General features: G+C 43.9%; 1 protein-coding gene and 1 long non-coding RNA gene across 26 annotated transcripts in view; both read left to right on the top strand.

Annotated features, from left to right (window-relative positions):
* Positions 1-20,210, top strand: part of FNBP1 (formin binding protein 1) — a 169,180-nt gene that overhangs the window by 61,653 nt on the left and 87,317 nt on the right. For all 25 annotated transcript variants that reach the window (XM_032257570.1, XM_032257571.1, XM_032257592.1 and 22 more), the window contains exons 3-4: positions 13,017-13,073; positions 13,782-13,929. In XM_032257570.1, the coding sequence (XP_032113461.1) occupies positions 13,017-13,073; positions 13,782-13,929 (205 nt within the window). The remainder of the gene's footprint in view (positions 1-13,016; positions 13,074-13,781; positions 13,930-20,210) is intronic.
* LOC116535977 lies at positions 14,870-15,639 on the top strand. The gene is made up of 2 exons (XR_004262419.1): positions 14,870-15,472; positions 15,521-15,639. It is a non-coding gene; the product is annotated as an uncharacterized LOC116535977 (long non-coding RNA).

Here is a 20,210-nt window from a genome sequence, read left to right as displayed (position 1 = left end):
TAGCTAATTTTTGTATTTTTAGTAGAGACAGGGTTTCACCATGTTGGCCGGGCTGGTCTCGAACTCCTGGCCTCAGGTGATCCACCTGCCTCGGCCACCCAAAGTGGTGGGATTACAGGCGTGAGCCACCGTGCTTGGCCCTTTTTTCTTTTTTTAAAAAAACTTCCTTCAAGCTCCCTCACCATTGAATTTTAATCCAAAGAGCATCTGTATAAGAGATATGTGTTCATCTAGGGTTTCTGTTGTTGTTTCAGCAAGCTGGGGCTACCGATGGGAGCTGCTGCGCCTGGCCTCAGACTTTGTTTTCATTGAGTGAATAACATGTAAAACATTGCACAAGGAAATAATTTTTCTAAGTGGAGAATCCAGATCAGTGTCTAGTGCCCTGAGTGCATATCAGCCTGGTAAACACTTCAGGGCTTTTCGAACTGAAAGTAGGAATAGAACGTGGTCTGTTTCACGTTGATTATTTGAATATTACACTGTTAGTCAAGCAGTGTTATCTTTCGTGTGAAAATGGGCTATGGGTGAGCTCTCAAGAGGGCTCCTGGTGTTCTTCCTGTCGCAGTCTCCCTTGCTGGCCCCTCTTCTTCCCCTGCCTGTTCACATTGCTATACCCAGTGCCTGCTTCTCAGTCCTTCTCCCTTCCCAGTCTGTACTCTCCTGGTGACCTCAACTGTCTCGTGGCTTTAGATATGACCCATATGACAGCAACTCACAGATAGGGATCTCCAAGCCAGACCTCTCCCCTGAATTCCAGAAACAGCTTGCTCAAAATCTCCACTTGGAAATGTCTAAAAACGTCTGAAACTGAACACCTGATCTTCCCAACTTAAAAATCCACATGTTGGCCGGGTGCGGTGGCTCTCGCCTATAATCCCAGCACTTTGGGATTATAGGTGGGCGGATCATGCGGTCAAGAGATCAAGACCATTCTGGTCAACGTGGTGAAACCCCGTTTCTACTGAAATTACAAAAATTGGCTGGGCTTGGTGGCGCACACCTGTAGTCCCAGTTACTCAAGAGACTGAGGCAGCACAATTACTTGAACCCAAGAGGCAGAGGTTGCAGTCCAGCCTAGCAAGAGAGCAAGATTTCATCTCAAAAATAAAAAATAAATAAATAAATTCATAAATAAATAGAATCCACATGTCTAGGCGAAGTGAAGTGGCTCATACCTATAATCCCAGCACTTCAGTAGGCCGAGGTGAGAGGATTATTTGAAAGCCAGGAGTTGGAGACCAGCCTAAGCAACATAGCAAGACCCTGCCTCTAAAAAGAATTTTTAAAAATTAGCCAGGCATGGTGGTGCACACCTGTAGTCCCAGCTACTCGAGAGGTTGAGGAGGGAGGATGCTTGAGCCCAAGACATTGGGGCTGCAGTGAGCCATAATTACACTACTGCACTGCAGCCTGGGCAACACAGCAAGACCCTAAATCAAAAAAATAAAAATCTGCATTTCCACGGCCTAGATTTTCCTCCACTCACCTGAGGGTAGCTGCATACTTCCTGGTTTAGGTAAAAAAAAAACCCTGGCATCAGCCAGGTGAGGGTGGATCACTTGAAGTCAAGAGTTCAAGACCAGCCTGGCCAACATGGGGAAACTCTGTCTCTACTAAAAATACAAAAGCATTAGCCAGGCCTGGTGGTGGGCGCCTGTAATCCCAGCTACTTGGGAGGCTGAGGGAGGAGAATCACTTGAACCCAGGAGGCAGAGGCTGCAGTGAGTCGAGATTGTGCCACCGCACTCCAGCCCGGGTAACAGAACAAGACTCCAACTCAAAAACAAACAGGCTGGGCATTGGGGCTCATGCTGTAATCCCAGCACTTTGGGAGGCCAAAGTGGGCAGATCACCTGAGGTCGGGAGTTCAAGACCAGCCCAACCAACATGGAGAAACCTTGTCTCTGCTAAAAATACAAAATTAGCCAGGCATAGTGGCACATGCCTGTAGTCCCAGCTACTCAGGAGGGCTGAGGCAGGAGAATCGCTTGAACCTGGGAGGTGGAGGTTACGCCATTGCACTCCAGCCTGGACAACAAGAGTGAAACTCCATCCCAAAACAGATAAACAAACAAACAACAACAACAAAAAACCCTGGCATCATCATCTCTGGCTCCCTTTTTTCTCTCACACTCCCCAGTCCAAGCTATCAGGAAATCCTGGCTACTCTACAGATTCTGACACTTGTTACTACCTCCACTGCTGCCACTGTGGTCCATGTCACATGGCCCATGTGGTCCATGAATCTTTTGCCTGGTTATTATGAGTCTACTAACTCGTTTCCCTTATTCTACCTGTATCCCCTATTCCCTGATTTCTACAAAGCAGCCAGATGACAGTACTCCTCTGTTCAAAATTCCAGTGCATCTCCATTTCATTCTGAGTAAATCCAAAAGCCTTACAGTGAATGTCCTACAAAACCCTGTATAATCTGGTTCCCACACGTTTGTGACATGTTTTAACTCACTTCCTCCTTCTCTCTGCTGTAACCATACAGAGGCCTCCTTCCTGTTTCTTGTACATGCCAGGCATACCCTCACCCGGAAGCATTGTGCTGACCCTTCCATGTAGATATCACTGCAGTGTTCTTCCCTAGCTCCATGTTGCTGACTCCCTCTCCTCCTTCCAGTGCCTGCTCAGTGAGGCCTGCCTCATCCCCTAGCTCACTTAGCCTGCTTTGCTTTCCACTTTTCCTATATTACTGGTAACTTTCTACCATTTTATATAATTTTTTCATTTATTTATTTTTGAAAATTGACAAAATATCCATTTCTGTATTATTTGTATATAAAATTGTACATATTTATGGTGTACAACATGATGCTTTGAAATATGTAACACTGCAGAATGCCCAAATCAGGTTAATTAATATATGCATTACTGCACAAACTTATTTTTTTTTTTGAGGTAAGAACATTAAAATCTACTCTTCTAACAATTTAGCAGTTTCCCTCCTTCTCTCCCCTCCCCTTCCTTCCTTTTCTTCTTTTGAAACAGGGTCTCAACTCTGTGACCCAGGGTGGAGTGCAGTGGCATGATCTTGGCTCACCTCTACCTCCTGGGCTCAAGTGATTCCCCCACCTCAGCCTCCCAAGTAACTGGGACCACAGAAATGCGCTGCCACACCTGGCTAATTTTTGTGTTTTTTGTAGAGATGGAATTTTGCCATGTTGCCCATGCTGGTCTTGAACTAATGGGTTCAAGCAATCCTCCCGCTGAGGCCTCCTAAAGTGCTGGGATTACAGGTGTTAGCACCTGGCCCAGCAATTTTCAAGTATACAATACATTGTTATTAACTGAAGATACCGTGTTGTACAATAGATCTCTTGAACTTACTTCTTCTAATAAAAAATTTTGTCTCATTTGAACAACATCTCCCCAAACCTTCCCATAGAAATCTCCTGTGTAGCCGGGCGCGGTGGCTCATGCCTGTAATCCCAGCACTTTGGGAGGCCGAGGCGGGTGGATCACGAGGTCAAGAGATCGAGACCATCCTGGTCAACATGGTGAAACCCCGTCTCTACTAAAAATACAAAAAATCAGCTGGGCATGGTGGCACGTGCCTGTAATCCCAGCTACTCAGGAGGCTGAGGCAGGAGAATTGCCTGAACCCAGGAGGCGGAGGTTGCGGTGAGCCGAGATGGCGCCATGGCACTCCAGCCTGGGTAACGAGAGCGAAACTCCGTCTCCAAAAAAAAAAAAAAAGAAATCTCCTGTGTATTACATTTTCTGCTCATTGTCTCCTGCGTCCTCTCAGCTAGAATGCAAGCCCCTTAAGGGTGGGGATCTTTGGGTTGTGTTCACTAATGTATCATAGTGCGGACCAGTGCCTGGCACATAGTGGGTACTCACTAAATATTTGTAGATTGAGTAAATTGGTAGGGTACAGGCCTAAGACTTAGCCAGCTTTGCCTTATGGGGAATTATGTGTTTGCACCGGCCTGTGAGAGCTGATGAGGCTTTAATAACAAAAGGTAGAACAGCAGCATGCCAGCCGAGTCTCAGTCACTGGGGATGCTTTAATGAACGAGACACAGGAAGTGGCTGAACCTGGAGTGCTCACCTTCTCACAGCAGAAAGCGGAACTGCATGCAAATTAGCAAAGAATTCCAGCATTTAAAGATAGCATTTATGACTCCAAATATGTAAATGCAGTGATGCGACAGAGAATGAAGTGGGGGGCGGTTACTTACTTAGGCTGGTCAGGGAAAACCCATTGCTTGAGAAGTGAATCACAAAAAGAAGCCAGGCATGGGAGGGTGCGGGGGGAGCAAGCGCAAAGGTCCCGAGATGGGAACACGTATGAGGAATAGAAAGGCCAATGTGGCTACGGCATATTCAATAGACACTTGCTTGAAATAGTAACGTGATGTTGAAACATCAGTGTTGGCCCGGCGCAGTGGCTCACACCTGTAATCCCAGAGCTTTGGGAGGCCAACGTGGGCGGATCACGAAGTCAAGAGATCGATATCATCCTGGCCAACATGGCGAAACCCAGTCTCTTATAAAAATACAAAAATTAGCCTAGCGTGGTGGAACGCGCCTGTAGTCCCAGCTGTTCAGGAGGCTGAGGCAGGAGAATCGCTTGGACCCAGTAGGCGGAGGTTGCACTGAGCCGACATCGTGCCACTGCACTCCAGCCTATGCGACAGAGCGAGATTCCATCTCAAAAATAAAAAAATCGATGTGACCTTTGGCAGAGACATCTATCGTTAAATAATTTTTTTCTACACTGCAGGGGGAAATGCTAACTTGTTTTAGACATAAACTTATATGAGACTTTGATTCCTGTAGGTCAGGTCTTAGCATAGGTCAAATCCATCCGCTTGGTTTTGTAAATAAAGACTTGTTGGAACGTTGCCATGCCTGTGTGTATTGTCTGTGGCCACTTTTGCAAGGCTGTCGGCAGTTGAGTAGTTGCTAAAGAGATGCAGTTATCTGCAAGTCTGAAATATTTACTCTCTGGTCCTTTACAGAAAAAGTTTGCCAACCCTTGCTGTAGACACTGTCTCTTCAAGGTAGTATAGGTTGAAATTCCTAATATTTTTTTCTAAGTCTGACAAACCTAATATTATTTTATTTACTTTTGAGACGGAGTCTCTGTCACCCAGGCTGGAGTGCAGTGGCATGATCTCCGGTGCCTTTCTCAGAAGCTGTGGCCCCCGACACTCCGTTAGCAGAGTAGCAGGGCCTGCTCAGCCTCACCCCCACTGCTGCCTTCTGTTACCATGCTGATCTTTGTCAACTTGATACTTAACAATTGGTACCTCTAGGTCTTAAATTGCTTTTCTCTTAGTATGAATGGGGTTGAACATCTTTTGATACATTTGAGCCATTTATGTTTTTAAAAAGTGAACCATTCAAGTCTTGATCTGTTTGTAATTGGAGCTCACTGTATATAAAGGGTAACTAAATAGAAATCATTTTATACAACATGTTGCATATTATATATATATATATTATATAGCTATATAAAGAAATGGATTTAAACTTAACAATATAAACGACAGTACAGCAAAACTGAGGGATTTGCTAAACTTTAAATAGTAAACTCTTGGGTCGGGTGTGGTGGCTCATGCCTGTAATCCAAGCACTTTGGGAGGCTGAGGCAGGCAGATCACCTAACATCGGGAGTTCTTGAGGCCAGCCTGGCCAACATGGTAAAACCTCATTTCTCTACTAAAAACACAAAAATTAGCCGGATGTGGTAGTGTGTGCCTGTAATCCCAGCTACTTAGGAGGCTGAGGCACAAGAATCACTTGACCCTGGGAGGCAGAGGTTGCAGTGAGCCAAGATCATGCCACTGCACTCCAGCCTGGGTGACAGACTCTGTCTCAAAAAATAAATAGGAAACTTTTGTAAAATGTGTCAAACAGATTATGAAAAGCCTGTAGGATGTCATTATTGTGTGTGTGTTTGACTCACTGCTATGAAAGATAAGGAAAATAATATTTACATGTTTTGCTTCTTCCAGTTGAGTTTTATGACTTGGTTCTAAACCCCGAAGCCCCCCGTTGGTTTTTCTTCGTTCTATATTTGAATGTAGACCCTTCTCAGCACTTCCCTCTACTGCAGTCTCTCTCCTTGACTCTTGGCATTAAGGAAGGATATTTTTCCCCAGTTAGATCTTGGGACATGTTCCCCGAGCTCTTTCTTGCTTGAGAATGCTACTATACAACACTTTGACTCAGTTGTCCTCTGGTCACGGTTTTTCTCTCAATGTGGCTGCATCGTCTTTTGATGAAAAAGTCTGGGGCCAGCCAGATGGTTTTCTCTGTAGGTAACGTGGCTGTTCGTGAGCGAATATTTAGTTCAGCCTAGCAGTCTGATAACTTCACTAAGCAATGCCTTGGAATTGATCATCATTTCTCAGTTTTTCTTAGACTCTTTCCTGTGTAAATTCTATGCTTCATTTATTTCAGGGGAACTTTGTTTGATTATGTCTGTTTTTTTCTATTCTACTTACTGGGTCATATGCTTCAGAGATATGACTTATCCTTACGTTTCATCTTCTTATTCTTTAGTGTTGTTTCTGATTATTTTAGTCGTTTTCACATGATGGTTATTTCAAACCTTTCCTCTATTAAATTTCATATCCTCCCTCATTTACTGATGGGTTCTGTAGCGGTATGTTTTAGTCCTTAGTTCATTTCCTTGGCTTTCTGTCTTCCTTCTCATCCCATTTTATTTTATCCTGTAGTGTTAGGATTTTTTTTTTTTTTTTTTTTTGACAGAGTCTTGCTCTGTGGCCCAGGCTGGAATGCAATGGCATGATCTTGGCTCACTGCAACCACCGCCTCCCAGGTTCAAGGAATTCTCCTGCCTCAGCCTCCTAAATAGCTGGGATTACAGACGTGCGCCACCCTACCTGGCTAATTTTTGTATTTTTAGTAGAGATGGGGTGTCACCATGTTGGTCAGGCTAGTCTAGAACTTCTGACCTCAGGTGATCTGCCTGCCTCGGCCTCCCAAAGTGCTGGGATCATAGGCGTAAGCTATAGCACCTGGCCACAGGATTCTTGATTTATTGCCTTTGTGTTTTTACTGTTTGTCTACGGTATAAATAATCTGGAGGAGTGTGATTTTGCTTATTTTTCTTATGTTTTCTTGCAGACTTTTTTTTTTCTTTTCCTTCTGTATTACCTGTCATATCTTCCACCTTGCTTGTATTTATTGGTTTAAATTTTTTTTTTTTGAGACAAAGTCTCACTCACTCTGTTGCCCAGGCTGGAGTGCAATGGCACCATTTCAGCTGACTGCAACCACTGCTTCCCAGGTTCAAGCGATTCTCCTGCTTCAGCCTCCCAAGTAGCTGGGATTACAGGTGCACACCACCATGCCTGGCTGATTTTTTTTTTTTTTTTTTTGAGATGGAGCTTTGCTCTTGTTGCTCAGGGTGGAGTGCAATGGTACGATCTGGGTTCACTGCACCCACCGCCTCCTGGATTCAAGCGATTCTCCTGCCTCAGCCTCCCAAGTAGCTGGATTACAGGCATGTGCTGCCACACCTGGGCAATTTTGTATTTTCAGTAGAGCTGGGTTCTCACTGTATTGGTCAGGCTGGTCTCAAACTCCTGACTTCAGGTGATCCACCTGCCTTGGCCTCCCAAAGTGCTAGGATTACAGTCATGAGCCACCGCACCTGGCCCGCGCCTGGCTAATTTTTATATTTTTAGTACAGACGGGGTCTTGCCATGTTGGCCAGGCTTGTCTCAAACTCGTGACCTCAGGTGACCTGCCCGCCTCAGCCTCCCAAGGTGCTGGGATTACAGGCTTGAGCCAACTCGCCTAGCCACCTTGCTTGTATTTAATAGGGGCCATTTAGCGAAGTGGTTGAGTTTAGACTCAAGAGTCCCCATGCCTGGGATGTAATCCTGGTTTTTCCACTTAACAGCACTATGACTTGGGTCAAATTACTCTCCTTGTTTCTTTTTCATCTGTAAAATGTGAATCATCCTCCTCCTCCTCCTCCTCCTCCTCCTCCTCCTCCTCACCACCTTATACGGTTGCTGACTGGGCTTAATGAGGTAACAAGTGTCAAGGTCTTAGGCCAGCACCTGGCGTGCGTTTGTTTCCGTGTAAGCCGCGCAGCGCCCTGTCTGCTCTGATGGAGTGTAGGTGAGTGTTCCTTGCCACGCTTCCTTCCATTTCTGGTACCATTGGCCTTTCCCTTTGAGTTCCACTTGAGGCTGGGGTGTTGTATGTTCTGCTTGGTTTGCTGAAAGCTGAGGACAGGTGTTTACAGAGTCAGGGTAGGGAAAGGGCCTGGCTTGGAGACTTGACTCTGTCATTCCTTCTGAAACTTTGTTAGAGATTCTGTTATGGGGTTTACACCATTAGGGCAAAGATTTTCCTCATCGTATTAGTCCGTTTTCATGTTGCTGATAGAGACATACACGAGACTGAGAAGAAAAAGAGGTGTAATTTTACTTACAGTTCCACGTGGCTGGGGAGGCCTCAGAATCATGGCAGGGGTGCGAAATGCGCTTCTTACATAGTGGAGACGAGGGAAAATGAGGAAGCAAAAGTGGAAACCCCTGATAAACCCATCAGCTCTCATGAGACCTGTTCACTATCACGAGGCTAGCACGGGAAAGACCAGCCCCCATGATTCACCTCCCCCGGGTCCCTCCCACAACACGTGGGAATTCTGGGAGATGCAATTCAAGTTGAGATTTGGGTAGGGACACAACCGAACCCTATCCCTAATCCCGTGGAATCCCTGGGTTTGGGGTGAACGCCCAGGCGCTCAGCTTAGAGGCCTGGAAAGTGGACTTCCCGGGGGCGAGCCCCGGCTCCTGCCCAAGGCCTTGGGTGGTCAGCATGGATGTCTTTCTCTCACAGTTTTTCTGTCACTATTCTCTGAGCGCCTCCATCTCAGTGTATTCCTGTCTGGGTTGATTTTCAGTGTTAGTGGATGTGTTTATCTTCCTGTGATAGAGAGAAAGGAGTCAGCTTCCATTCTTAGCTGTCCCAGAATTTTCCGTTTCTCTTCTTGGTTGTCACCTTCTAAAGTGGATGGCCTGAGGTTAGACTCCTTTCTTCTTTTTTTTTTTTTTCTTTTTTTGAGACGAGTCTCATTCTGTCACCCAGGCTGGAGTGCAGTGGCACGATCTTGGCTCACTCCAACCTCCGCCTCCCGTGTTGCGATTCTCCAGTCTTAGCCTCCCGAGTAGCTGGGGTTACAGGCACCCGCCACCACGCCCAGCTAATTTTTGTATTTTTACTAGAGATGGGGGTTTCACCGTGTTGGTCAGGCTGGTCCCAAACTCCTAACCTCATGATCAGCCTGCCTAGGCCTCCCAAAGTGCCGGGATTACAGGCATCGGCCACTGTACCCAGCCTCTTCATTTTTTTAAAGAAATTTTCTGCTGTTAAAATTTTCCCTGGCTTTTGTTGTTGGGAAAGTGCAATTCTCTGGCTGGATTTTATTCTGCCATCTTGACCCAGAAACCTTGTGGTGAGCTTAAAAAGAAAAAAGAAAGAGTGAAAACAAAACAAAACATTCCTTGGCCCCACCCTGGACCTTCTGTTGCAGAGGGTCTGGAATAGGGCCGAGTATTTAATTTTTGAAACCTTCCTGTGGTTCGTCGAATCAGCCAGGTCTAAATCCACCATCCTTATAAAAGGATGTTTATTTTTTCTTTTGCCTTTTTAGTTAGACTACCTGAAAAACAAGTTGAGATTCTCTACCTGAAAACACATCAGATTTCTCAGAAAGACCCCATAAATTGAAAGATTTTTAAAAAGTGGTTTATTTGCTTGTTCGTGTTTTAAATAACATAATACAAATAGGGCAAAAAGTTTGTCCCGAGAGAACAGCAGTGGAAAGTTGGTCTTTTTTTGTAGTAGTGCTTGAGAGAAATATCCTTAGAAATGAAGTTCACTTCTAGATCTCTTTAGCTTTTAGATTTATGCTGGTATTTATAGAGTGAATTATTCATTAGTGCTTTTAAGAAGCACTTTGAATGCCATATACGCCAGCATTGTCAAAGTGATTCCCATTTATCAGAACTCAATGGTCTTTACAGAATATCACCTGCAAGGGATCGAATTTAATCCTGTTTAGGCTTTGACCGATGAAAGAGAACTATAAAGAGTACTGGTTTTGCCAGTATCAGAAGATTCAGATTCAACTGAGGTGTCCTTCAATTAGATATACAATTTACGTGATTTTATGGCTGCTAAGGACTGGAAGGAAGCTAAAAAGAAAACGTGGATTTAACATTGTGAAATAATTTTTATATGAAGTGTGAATTTAGAAGTTGTATTTTCAATTTGTAAGTTACTGGCAACAGAAGAAATGATTAATATTTAAAATCACGCGGTAGTCTGGGCACGGTGGCTGATGCCTATGATTCCAGCACTTTGAGAGGCTGAGATGGGAGGATTGCTTGAGGCTAGGAGTTTGTGACCAGCCTCAGCAACATGACAAGGCTCTGTCTCTACAGACAAAAAATAATAAAAATGAGCTGGGCCTGGGGGTGTGCACCTGTGGTCCTAGCTACTTGGGAGGCTAAGGTGGGAGGATCCCTGGGGCCCAGGAGTTCGAGGCTGCAGTGAGCCATGATCGTTCTACTGCACTCCAGTCCAGGTGACGGAACAAGACCCTGTATCTCAAAAAAAAATTAAAATAAATAAAAATGAATTTTTAAATAAACCATGCACTAAAAGTATTTCGCATGCAGCCACTAGGCTTTTCCGATACTCTGATCTCCCATATGTGCTACTCTCAATATATTTGGAAAATAACCCATTGATTACATAGTCATCTGTTTTGCACACACTTCCCTTTCATTCTTGATCCTTGTGGTGGTGTTTTTACTACATCTGTCTTTTAAGGAGTGGTTGTGATAATAAGCCAACTCAAAGACCTGTACTTTACTTTTGACATAAAATATTTATCTTTTTTGCATTGTTTTTTCTCCAAAGGACTTTCTTTAAGGAAATAATTGCTTTTCCACATTCTTTTGGCTCTAGAATTATTAAACACTGCTACGTATCTGCAGTATCAGCAGAGAAAGCATGTTATAGTTTATATGCTGAAGTATATGCCGACATGATCGCAGTCTTCAATTAAGTACATTTTTCTTTCATCAGTTAGTCTAATTATAATTTTTAAACTGTTATATACATGTTTCCGTTTTTTGAATAATTGCAACAGTTGATGTTCTACTGGATGTTATCTAGTCCCTCAGAATTTCAAAACAAGAAGGACAATAGAGGTCATGTCGTCCAACCCCTGCTGACGTACAGATTAGGAACAGGAAACACAGATTGGCTCATTTGCTGAGATCATGCTGTCCGGGCACATGGTCCCTTCATTCCCAGAGCAGTGCCCTTTGTACTAAAGCCAGGGGCCTTTCCCATCATCCAGTAGCATTTGTTACAGATGAAACCACATGTCATTTGGTATGCAAAAGTACCATGATCAAAACTGTAAATTTGTTATTATACATTTTTCTAGGCACGTTTGTAGATTTGGGGGAAGTAGAAGAAATAGAAGTAAAATGTGAAATAATAAAGAGGAATAGCAACAGGGAATTAACAAGGAAGTGAACACTGAGATGCTGACACATGGAGAGTTCCTACTGTGGATTACTGCTCAACATGCTGTCGCTGTTTCTTGGCCAGGTGCAGTGGCACTTTGGGGGGCCAAGGCAGGCGGATCACCTGAGTTCAGGAGTTCCAGCCTAGCCTCGTCAATATGGTGAAACCCATGTTTGTAGCCCAGCTACAAAAATTAGCTGGGCGTGGTGGTGCATGCCTGTAATCCCAGCTACTTGGGAGTCTAAGACCGGGGAATCACTTGAACCCAGGAGACGGAGGTTGCAGTGAGCCAAGATCACGTCACTGCACTCCAGCCTGGGCAACAGCACTACTCTGTCTCAAAGAAACAAGAAAACATGTTATGGCTGTTTCTCTAACTATGGTCACCTAAAGTCAGGACCCAAGAGAAATTAGTCAGTAGAACCAGGGTTAGTGAGACTTTTTTGTTTTTGGGGTTTTTTTTCCCCCATGATTACCTCTTAGTTTTTGTGTCTTTTTGAGAATATAAAGAAAAATATTTAGATTCTTAACCTGGAGATGAGATTAGGAAGGGAAACTGGATGATTTTGGCTAACCTGAATGTGTTCAATGCAAACCTGCTAGGCAGGGTAAAAGTTTTTCTAGTTAAATGTCTTAGCATCAACACCCCCAAAATACTGTCTCAATTTCCTTCAAATAGACTTCTTCACAGGTCATTTTCATGTGCTCTCTGGTGGAGCAGCCACACAGCCTTAGAAACATGCCCCTGGCACTTTGATTTTTAATTTAAACATTTGGACACAGTTTTCCTTGGATTTGGAGCAGTAACACCCCAACTCAGGATGACCACGAGGGAATGGTGGCCTGATAAGGAAAACACCTCAGTGCTACAAATGAAAGCTATTGCACGACCAAGCGCGGTGGCTCACATCTGTGATCCCAGCACTTTGGGAGGCCGAGGCAGGCAGATCATTTGAGGTCAGGAGTTCAAGACCAGCCTGACCAACATGGTGAAACCCCGTCTCAACTAAAAATACAAAAAAATTAGCCTCGCATGGTGGCATACATCTGTAGTCCCAGCTACTCAGGAGGCTGAGGCAGGAGAATTGCTTGAACCCGAGAGTCAGAGGTTGCAGTGAGCTGAGATCACGCCATTGCACTCCAGCCTGGGCGACAGAGTAAGACTCTATCTCAAAAAAAAAAAGAAAGCCACTGCATATTTACACATGGTCCATCCTCTCCAATTGAATAATTCTGTTCTTATTTACTCTGCCTTTGAGACAAAAGATGAAAAGCAAGTGCCTAATAAAAGGAGCTTCATCATGCTTGTTGAAAGATTGAAGGAAATGGATTTCAGCTGTAGACAGTTTTTTTGTTTGTTTTAAAATGTGTAACAAAAGCACTAATGTCATCTTTCATTCCTGATTTCTTAATTATCTTTCTCTATAAAGCTGACATGTGACATGTCTGCATTTTTATTTTAGGAATCTTTCAAAGAAGTACCAACCTAAAAAGAACTCGAAGGAGGAAGAAGAATACAAGTATGTTTACCACTAAAAATTGTCTGGTAATGCTCACATGCCATTGATGCTGACACACAGAAAGGAGAAATACATGTCTATCAAAATAAGTTGCATTTCCCATTAGTTTTGTGTCAGTTTTTAAATTGGTGGAGAAAACAATAAAAACATAATTAACTTTTCCTGTATGGAGTCACTGGAGCTGTGTCAGATTGTTTCAATTAAAGTAATTAGGAAAACTTTAGAATGTAATTAAGCAAAAACAGGAAGTACGGAATCTGCATTCTGGAGTCTTGATTTGGTTTGGCACTATCCGGAGTACCTGTCATGCTAGTCATTCATCCAAGAAGTATGTCCATTTCAATCAGCAATTAAGGCATCTTAACACTAGACAGCTCAAGTATTGTATCTCTGATGTAGATCTAAATACCCTTTACATTAGTACATATAGCGTGTATATTAATTTTGGATTATATCTGGCCTAAGTATAAACGAAGCCAAATATGACATTACACGGAGCGCTTCAGTTTTGCAAAACGAAAAGTGTTTCAATTGTAATTAATTCTGACCCATTTTGATGAGAACACTGGATGTGTAATGAATACTCAGGATCCTATGGGAGGTGGATGCCAATTAACCTCATTTTAATTAATAGTTCCTTGGTGTAAAGCAGAATAAGAATGAATGTGGCCTTGTATGAAAAGCTGTGGTGTGTGTTCTGTTCCATAGGTATACGTCATGTAAAGCTTTCATTTCCACCCTGAATGAAATGAATGATTATGCTGGGCAGCATGAGGTTATCTCCGAGAACATGGCGTCACAGATCATTGTGGACTTGGCACGCTACGTTCAGGAACTGAAACAGGAGAGGAAATCGGTGAGCAAAACTTTATTCTTTTTCTTCCTACGAGTTGGACCAAATACAGTGGGAATATCCCTAGAAGATTAAAATTAAATAAAACCATGTAAGACGGTGGGTCTTAAACTTCACACCTTTGAGAATCATGTAAAAGTTACGGATCCCGGCCAGGCATGGTGGCTCACGCCTGTAATCCTAGCACTTTGGGAGACTGAGGGCGGATCACGAGGTCAGGAGTTCGACCAGCCTGACCAACATGGTGAAACCCTGACTCTACTAAAAATACAGAAATTAGCTGGGTGTGGTGGCAGTTGCCTATAACCCCAGCTACTGGGGAGGCTGAGGCAGGACAATCACTTGAACCTGGGAGGCGGAGGTTGCAGTGAGTCGAGATGGCGCCATTGGACTCCAGCCTGGGTGACAAGAGCAAAACTCTGTATCAAAAAAAAAAAAAAAAAAAAAAAAAAAAAAATTAATGCTTATAAGTAGGTCAAAAAAAAATGGAAAGATGTCCCCAGTTAAATACCTTCCATTCCTTGGCTCATTCACTGCTGTCTAATGAAGCAGATGTAACTGTTCCTCTTGTCACCATTACTGTTTTTTCATAAACAGGTCTTATTGTTAACCAAAGAGAAGAATGTTTGCTCAAAGTATATTCTTAGCTACAATTTTGCCTTAAGGGACTTATCTTTAAGCTATGGTCTGTATCCTTGTACTTAGATTACGTGTGTAGTACGAATAATTTGTTACTAGTGATAAAGTAACCACTTGGCCAGTGATAAACTTTTTTTTTTTTTTGAGACAGAGTCTGTCTCTGTTGTTCAGGCTGGAGTACAATGGCGCAATCTTGGCTCACTGCAACCTCCACCCCTCAGGTTCAAGTGATTTTCCTGCCTCAACCTCCAAAGTAGCTGGGATTACAGGCATGCACCAGCATACCTGGCTAATTTTTGTATTTTTAGTAGAGTTCTAGTTGGCCAGGCTGGTCTCCAACTCCTGACCTGAGGTGATCCGCCTGCTTTGGCCTCCCAAACTGCTAGGATTACAGACATGAGCCAACAAGATTGCTATGGCTTCTGCTGAAATGGAGGTGATATTCAATAATAATGACAAAGTGATTATTTAATTGCAATTATGGTAGTTGCCACAAAGTAAGAGTACAATGTGCTAAGAGAACATACCATAGGATTCCTGACGTGCTCATGCCCTGGGGTCAGGAAAGGGCTTCTCGGTTAAGGCTACTTAACAAGACTTGAGGGATGAGTAGGACTTGCCTGGGACAAGCATTCAATAGAGAGCAGCCAGGGCCCTGGGGCAGGAAGGCGTTTGAAAACATCTCAATTCAATTCTTTCTAAACTAGAAATGTGTAGCATCTGGCCTTGGATAGGTCTAAAAGTCGGGAAGAGATAAATGCCTTAAGATCAACCCATTGGTTTAAAACAACACTGTGCCGATAAACGGAGATAAATTTTCATCTGTTCACATCAGCGCAGCGGCTCTCAACTAGGGACAGTTTTGCTCCCTACTCCAGCAACACCTGTCAACATCCAGAGTTTGGTTGTCTCAGGGATTGCAGCTCAGGCGCCGCTACTGGTATCTAGAGAATAGAGGCCAGGGAGGCAGCTAAACATCCCGCAATGAATGCCCAGGAGAGCTCCACAACAGAGTGGCCTGGCCCGAAATGTCTCCAGTGCTGAGCGTGAGAAACCCTGCACTGGAGCCCTAAATGAGATGACAACCTCTGCTAGACCATTCATTAATGATTTCTTTAGTGACAGAAGGATGCAGTGAAACAATACCAAGGTTCAGAATGAAGCACAAATATCTAATATAATGATAAAATGAATACAGTCAATCTTAACATGATCTTGGACTGCTTCTCTGGACCCTGAACTTCCCTTGACCTTGCAAAGGTTTATATTTTCTTCCTGTTTGGTTTCTTTTGTCAGTGCTTTGTCTCTCTCTCTCTCTTTTTTTTTTTTTTTTTTTTTTAGAGGGAGTTTCACTGTGTTGCCCAGGCTGGAGTGAATCTCGGCTCACTGCAACCTCTGCCTCTCAGGTTCAAGTGATTCTCCTGTCTCAGCCTCCCGAGTAGCAGGGATTACAGGCACACGCCACCACACCCAGCTAATTTTTTATATTTTTGGTAGAGACGGGGTTTCACCCTGTTGACCAGGCTGGTCTCACACTCCTTCTGACCTCAAATGATCCACCTGCGTCGGCCTCCCAAAGTGCTAGGATTATAAGCGTGAGCCACTGCAACCCCTCATATTCCTTTGCTGCGTTATGACCAAGTTTTTTATGTTTTATTTACTCAGTGTTAATCATGACTTTTTAATAGTCAGTCATATCTGTATTTTGGATTTTGTTCCTTTTGTTAATCCAAAATGATAGTAATTTATGGAATAAATTATAGGAGGTACAGATCCACATTAAATGTCTTGCAATACATAGTGTTCCTTTTATTTTCAGGAGAACTGTGAGTACAGGTTTCTCAGTCAGACGTTCTTTTGGGAGGAGCTGTAAACATCATGCTCTCCTGAAACGTTCTGTAATTAAATCAAAACAACATTTTAGAAAATCATGAAACCTTTTGAAATACTAGAAAGAATATCAGTAAACTAATGTGTGTTATTTGTGTTATCTTATTTTATTTATTTAATTTTTTTGAGACGGAGTCTCACTCTGTTGCCCGGGCTGGAGTGCAGTCGTGCAAACTCAGCTTACTGCAGCCTCTGCCTCCTGGGTTTCAGCAATTCTCCTGCCTCAGCCTCCTGAGTAGCTGGGATTACGAGCACCCCGACATGCCCAGCTAATTTTTGTATTTTTAATAGAGCCGGGGTTTCAGCATGTTGGCTATGCGGGTCTCAAACTCCTGAGCTCAGGTGATCTGCCCACCTTGACCTCGCAAAGTGCTGGGATTACAGCTGTGAGCCACCAAACCTGGCCTGTTTGTGCTATTTTAATATAACGCCTCATGGGCATTTTTTCTTTTTCCTTTTTTCTTTCTTTCTTTTTCTTCTTTTTTTTTTTTTTATGAGACAGAGTCTCATTCTGTTGCCCAGGCTGGAGTGCAATGGTTCGATCATGGCTCACTGAGCCTCAACCTCCTGGACTCAAGTGATCCTCCTTTCTCAGCCTCCCAGGTAGCTGGGACCACAGGCATGTGCCACCATGCTCAGCCAATTTTTACAAATTTTGTAGAGACAAGGTCTTGCTGTGATGCCCAGTCTGGTCTGAAACTCCTGGATTCAGGTGATTCTCTCACCTCAGCCTCCCAAAGTGCTGGGATTATAGGCATAAACCCCCATGCCTGGCCTATCTTTTCTTTTCTCTGCAAAATTGTTTCCATTATTTTGAATGAGTAAATAATGAATTAGCATTATAGTATACTAATCACTGTAATTTAAAAAATTATTCCAGTAATATTGGAGCCAGGTGTGGTGGCTCACACCTATAGTCCCAGACTTTGGGAGGCCAAGTTTTCAGCCTTGTGCTTGTTATAGATTATAGTGGCTAACCTCAATTGCATTTTCACAAGTTAACCTTCGAATTATCCCTGGGGGATGCGGACTGCTAGTTTTCTAGATTTTACCCAAGACAAGGACCCTGGAGCACAGGAAGGTGAAGTGAGCTGGGCGTGTTGCTCCGTGGTGGAGCTGGGTGTCCCACCCAGGCTGCCTCCTGCGTGGGGCAGTGCATGTTTGCATGCATGGCTTTGTTTCCATTGAGTTTTTTTCAACGTACTTTCAAGGATGCTGGAGTAAGCAGTAGGATTATCTTCATCTGCAGCTAGCCTTAGAAAAAGAGCTATTTGGCCAGGCGCAGTGGCTCATGCCTGTAATCCCAGCACTCAGGAGGCTGAGGTGGGCAGATCATTTGAGGTCAAAAGTGCAAGACCAGCCTGGCAACATGATGAAACCCTTCTCTACTAAAAATATGAAAAATATAAAAATATATTTAAAAAAATTAGCTGGGTATGATGGTGCATACCTATAATCCCAGCTACTCGGGAGGCTGAGGTATGAGAATCCCTTGAACCTGGGAGGTGGAGGCTGCAGTGAGCTGACATGGCACCACTGCACTCCAGCCTGGGCGACAGAGTGAGACCCTGTCTCAAAAAAAAAGAAAGAAAAGGAACTATTTAAGACCTTCTCATCATAACCAACATTTCTCCTTTAGAGCTTTTACTTTTGGCTCCCTTGACTTTACTTAGTAAACACCAATTTTTGTAAGGATGACTCTTAACAGTGGAATGCTATCATTTCTGTTTTCTGGTGAGGTTAATTATTGGCGGACGTAGCATAACAGAGTTAGAACTCAAATCCAGGTCTTCTGAGGCCAGATTCAGTTGCCTTCCCACTGGGCTGTGATGCGGGGCTGGCAACATACTTCAGGTCTGTCTTAAAGGATGGGGAAAGGCCATATAAGTTCTGTGTTCACAGAGCAGGAGCCCCTGCTTGGTGGTGGGCAGAGGAGAGGAAGGACACAAGATTTTCAGCCAACAACCCTGCTCAGGATTCCTGGCAGCCCTGCCCTGGGCAGGTTATGGAAACTCTTTGAGCATCCACTTATGCATCCGTAAGCTGAAACTGATCATAGCCATCTAAGGGAGTTGTGGGGACGATTGCGGGAAGACAAATGTGAACCTCATGGCACAATGTTCAGCTATACTGATATATAGGTGCCAAATATGCAATTTCTCTTGCTGTAATCATTCCGTTCCTCAATACAGAATCTCAGTTCCACCCCAGAGCTTCTTGATCAGGGTTTGTTACAGAAAAAGGAGCCTGTTGGCCAGGAGTGGTGGCCCACGCCTGTAATCCCAGGACTTCGCGGGATGCCAAGGCTGGCAGATCACCTGAGATCAGGAGTTCAAGACCAGCCTGGCCAGCATGGCGAAACCCCATCTCTACTAAAACTAAAAAAATTAGCTGGGCGTGGTGGCGGGCACCTGGAATCCTAGCAACTCGGGAGACTTAAGCAGAAGAATCTCTTGAACATGGGAGGCAGAGATTGCAGTGAGCCAAGATTGTGCCACTGTACTCTAGCCTGGGTGACAGAGCAAGACTCCATCTCAATCAATTAATCAGTAAATAAATAAAATGTGGAATTGATTGATGGCATAGGAAACAAGCTGCTTTTAACATTTTAAACCCAGCTACTATTTCTCATGACTGACTAGAAATAATGCCTTACTTAAAGTACCATCCTTAACTATCAGCATAGTACAGATTGGGTCATTTGATACAGTGGCAGGATCCTGGCTGCCCAAAGGGATGATTTAGAATTTATAGGATTACTGCTAATCTCATTACTAGATCTAGAAAGAATGCCCAAGTTCAGTGGAGAATATTGGTTGAAAATTACTTTTTACCTACATTTTGCTGTATTTGAATGGATAAGGGTCAGCATGATGAAAAATGGCTCTCTGTGCAAAGATGATGTTTCCTTCCTTTTTTTGTATGGATTTGAAAGGAAGTAGAAGTAGAGGGGGAAATTGGCATTCTTGCCTTTGTGGCCATACCAGCTGTTTGATCTTTAAGCTTTCAAATCTAACTGTAGGCTGGGCACAGTGGCTTATGCCTGTAATCCCAGCACTTTGGGAGCCCGAGGCAGGCAGATCACCTGAGGTCAGGAGTTTGAGACCAACCTGGCCAACACGGTGATACCTCATCTCTACTAAAAATACAAAAATTGGCTGAGCGTGGTGGCGTGTGCCTGTAATCCTCAGGAGGCTGAGGCAGGAGGATCGCTTGAACCCGGGAGGCAGAGGTTGCAGTGAGCCAAGATTGCGCCACTGCACTCCAGCCTGGGCAACAGAGTGAGACTCTGTCTCAAAAATAAAAACAACAAAAAGCAAAAATGTAACTATAAAATAGGATGACTGCTTTTATTTAAGTGTCTAGGAGAAAAGATGCTTTTTATGCTACACATATACTATATTTTTGTACCGCAACGCAGCACATTTTAATGCTGTGAATAACCGTTGTTTGTCCTGACACACAAATTGGTAGGCTCATTTTGGTGAAAATATGTTGATTTTTTAAAAATACAGATTCAGGCCGGGTGCAGTGGCTCATGCCTGTAAACCCAGCACTTTGGGAGGCTGAGGTGGGCGGATCACAAGGTCAGGAGTTTGAGACCAGTCTGGCCAACATAGTGAAACCTGTCTCTACTAAAATATTAGCTGTGTGTGGTGGTGTGTGCCTGTAATCCCAGCTACTAGGGAAGCTGAGGCAGGAGGATCACGTGAGCTCTCAAGGCCCAGCCCAGGTGACAGTGTGAGACTCCGTCT

The sequence above is a fragment of the Sapajus apella genome, unplaced genomic scaffold (assembly GCF_009761245.1).
Source record: "Sapajus apella isolate SASKATOON/1434 unplaced genomic scaffold, GSC_monkey_1.0 scaffold97, whole genome shotgun sequence".
Classification (NCBI taxonomy): Eukaryota; Metazoa; Chordata; class Mammalia; order Primates; family Cebidae; genus Sapajus; species Sapajus apella.
This window is presented reverse-complemented; position numbering and strand designations above follow the sequence as displayed.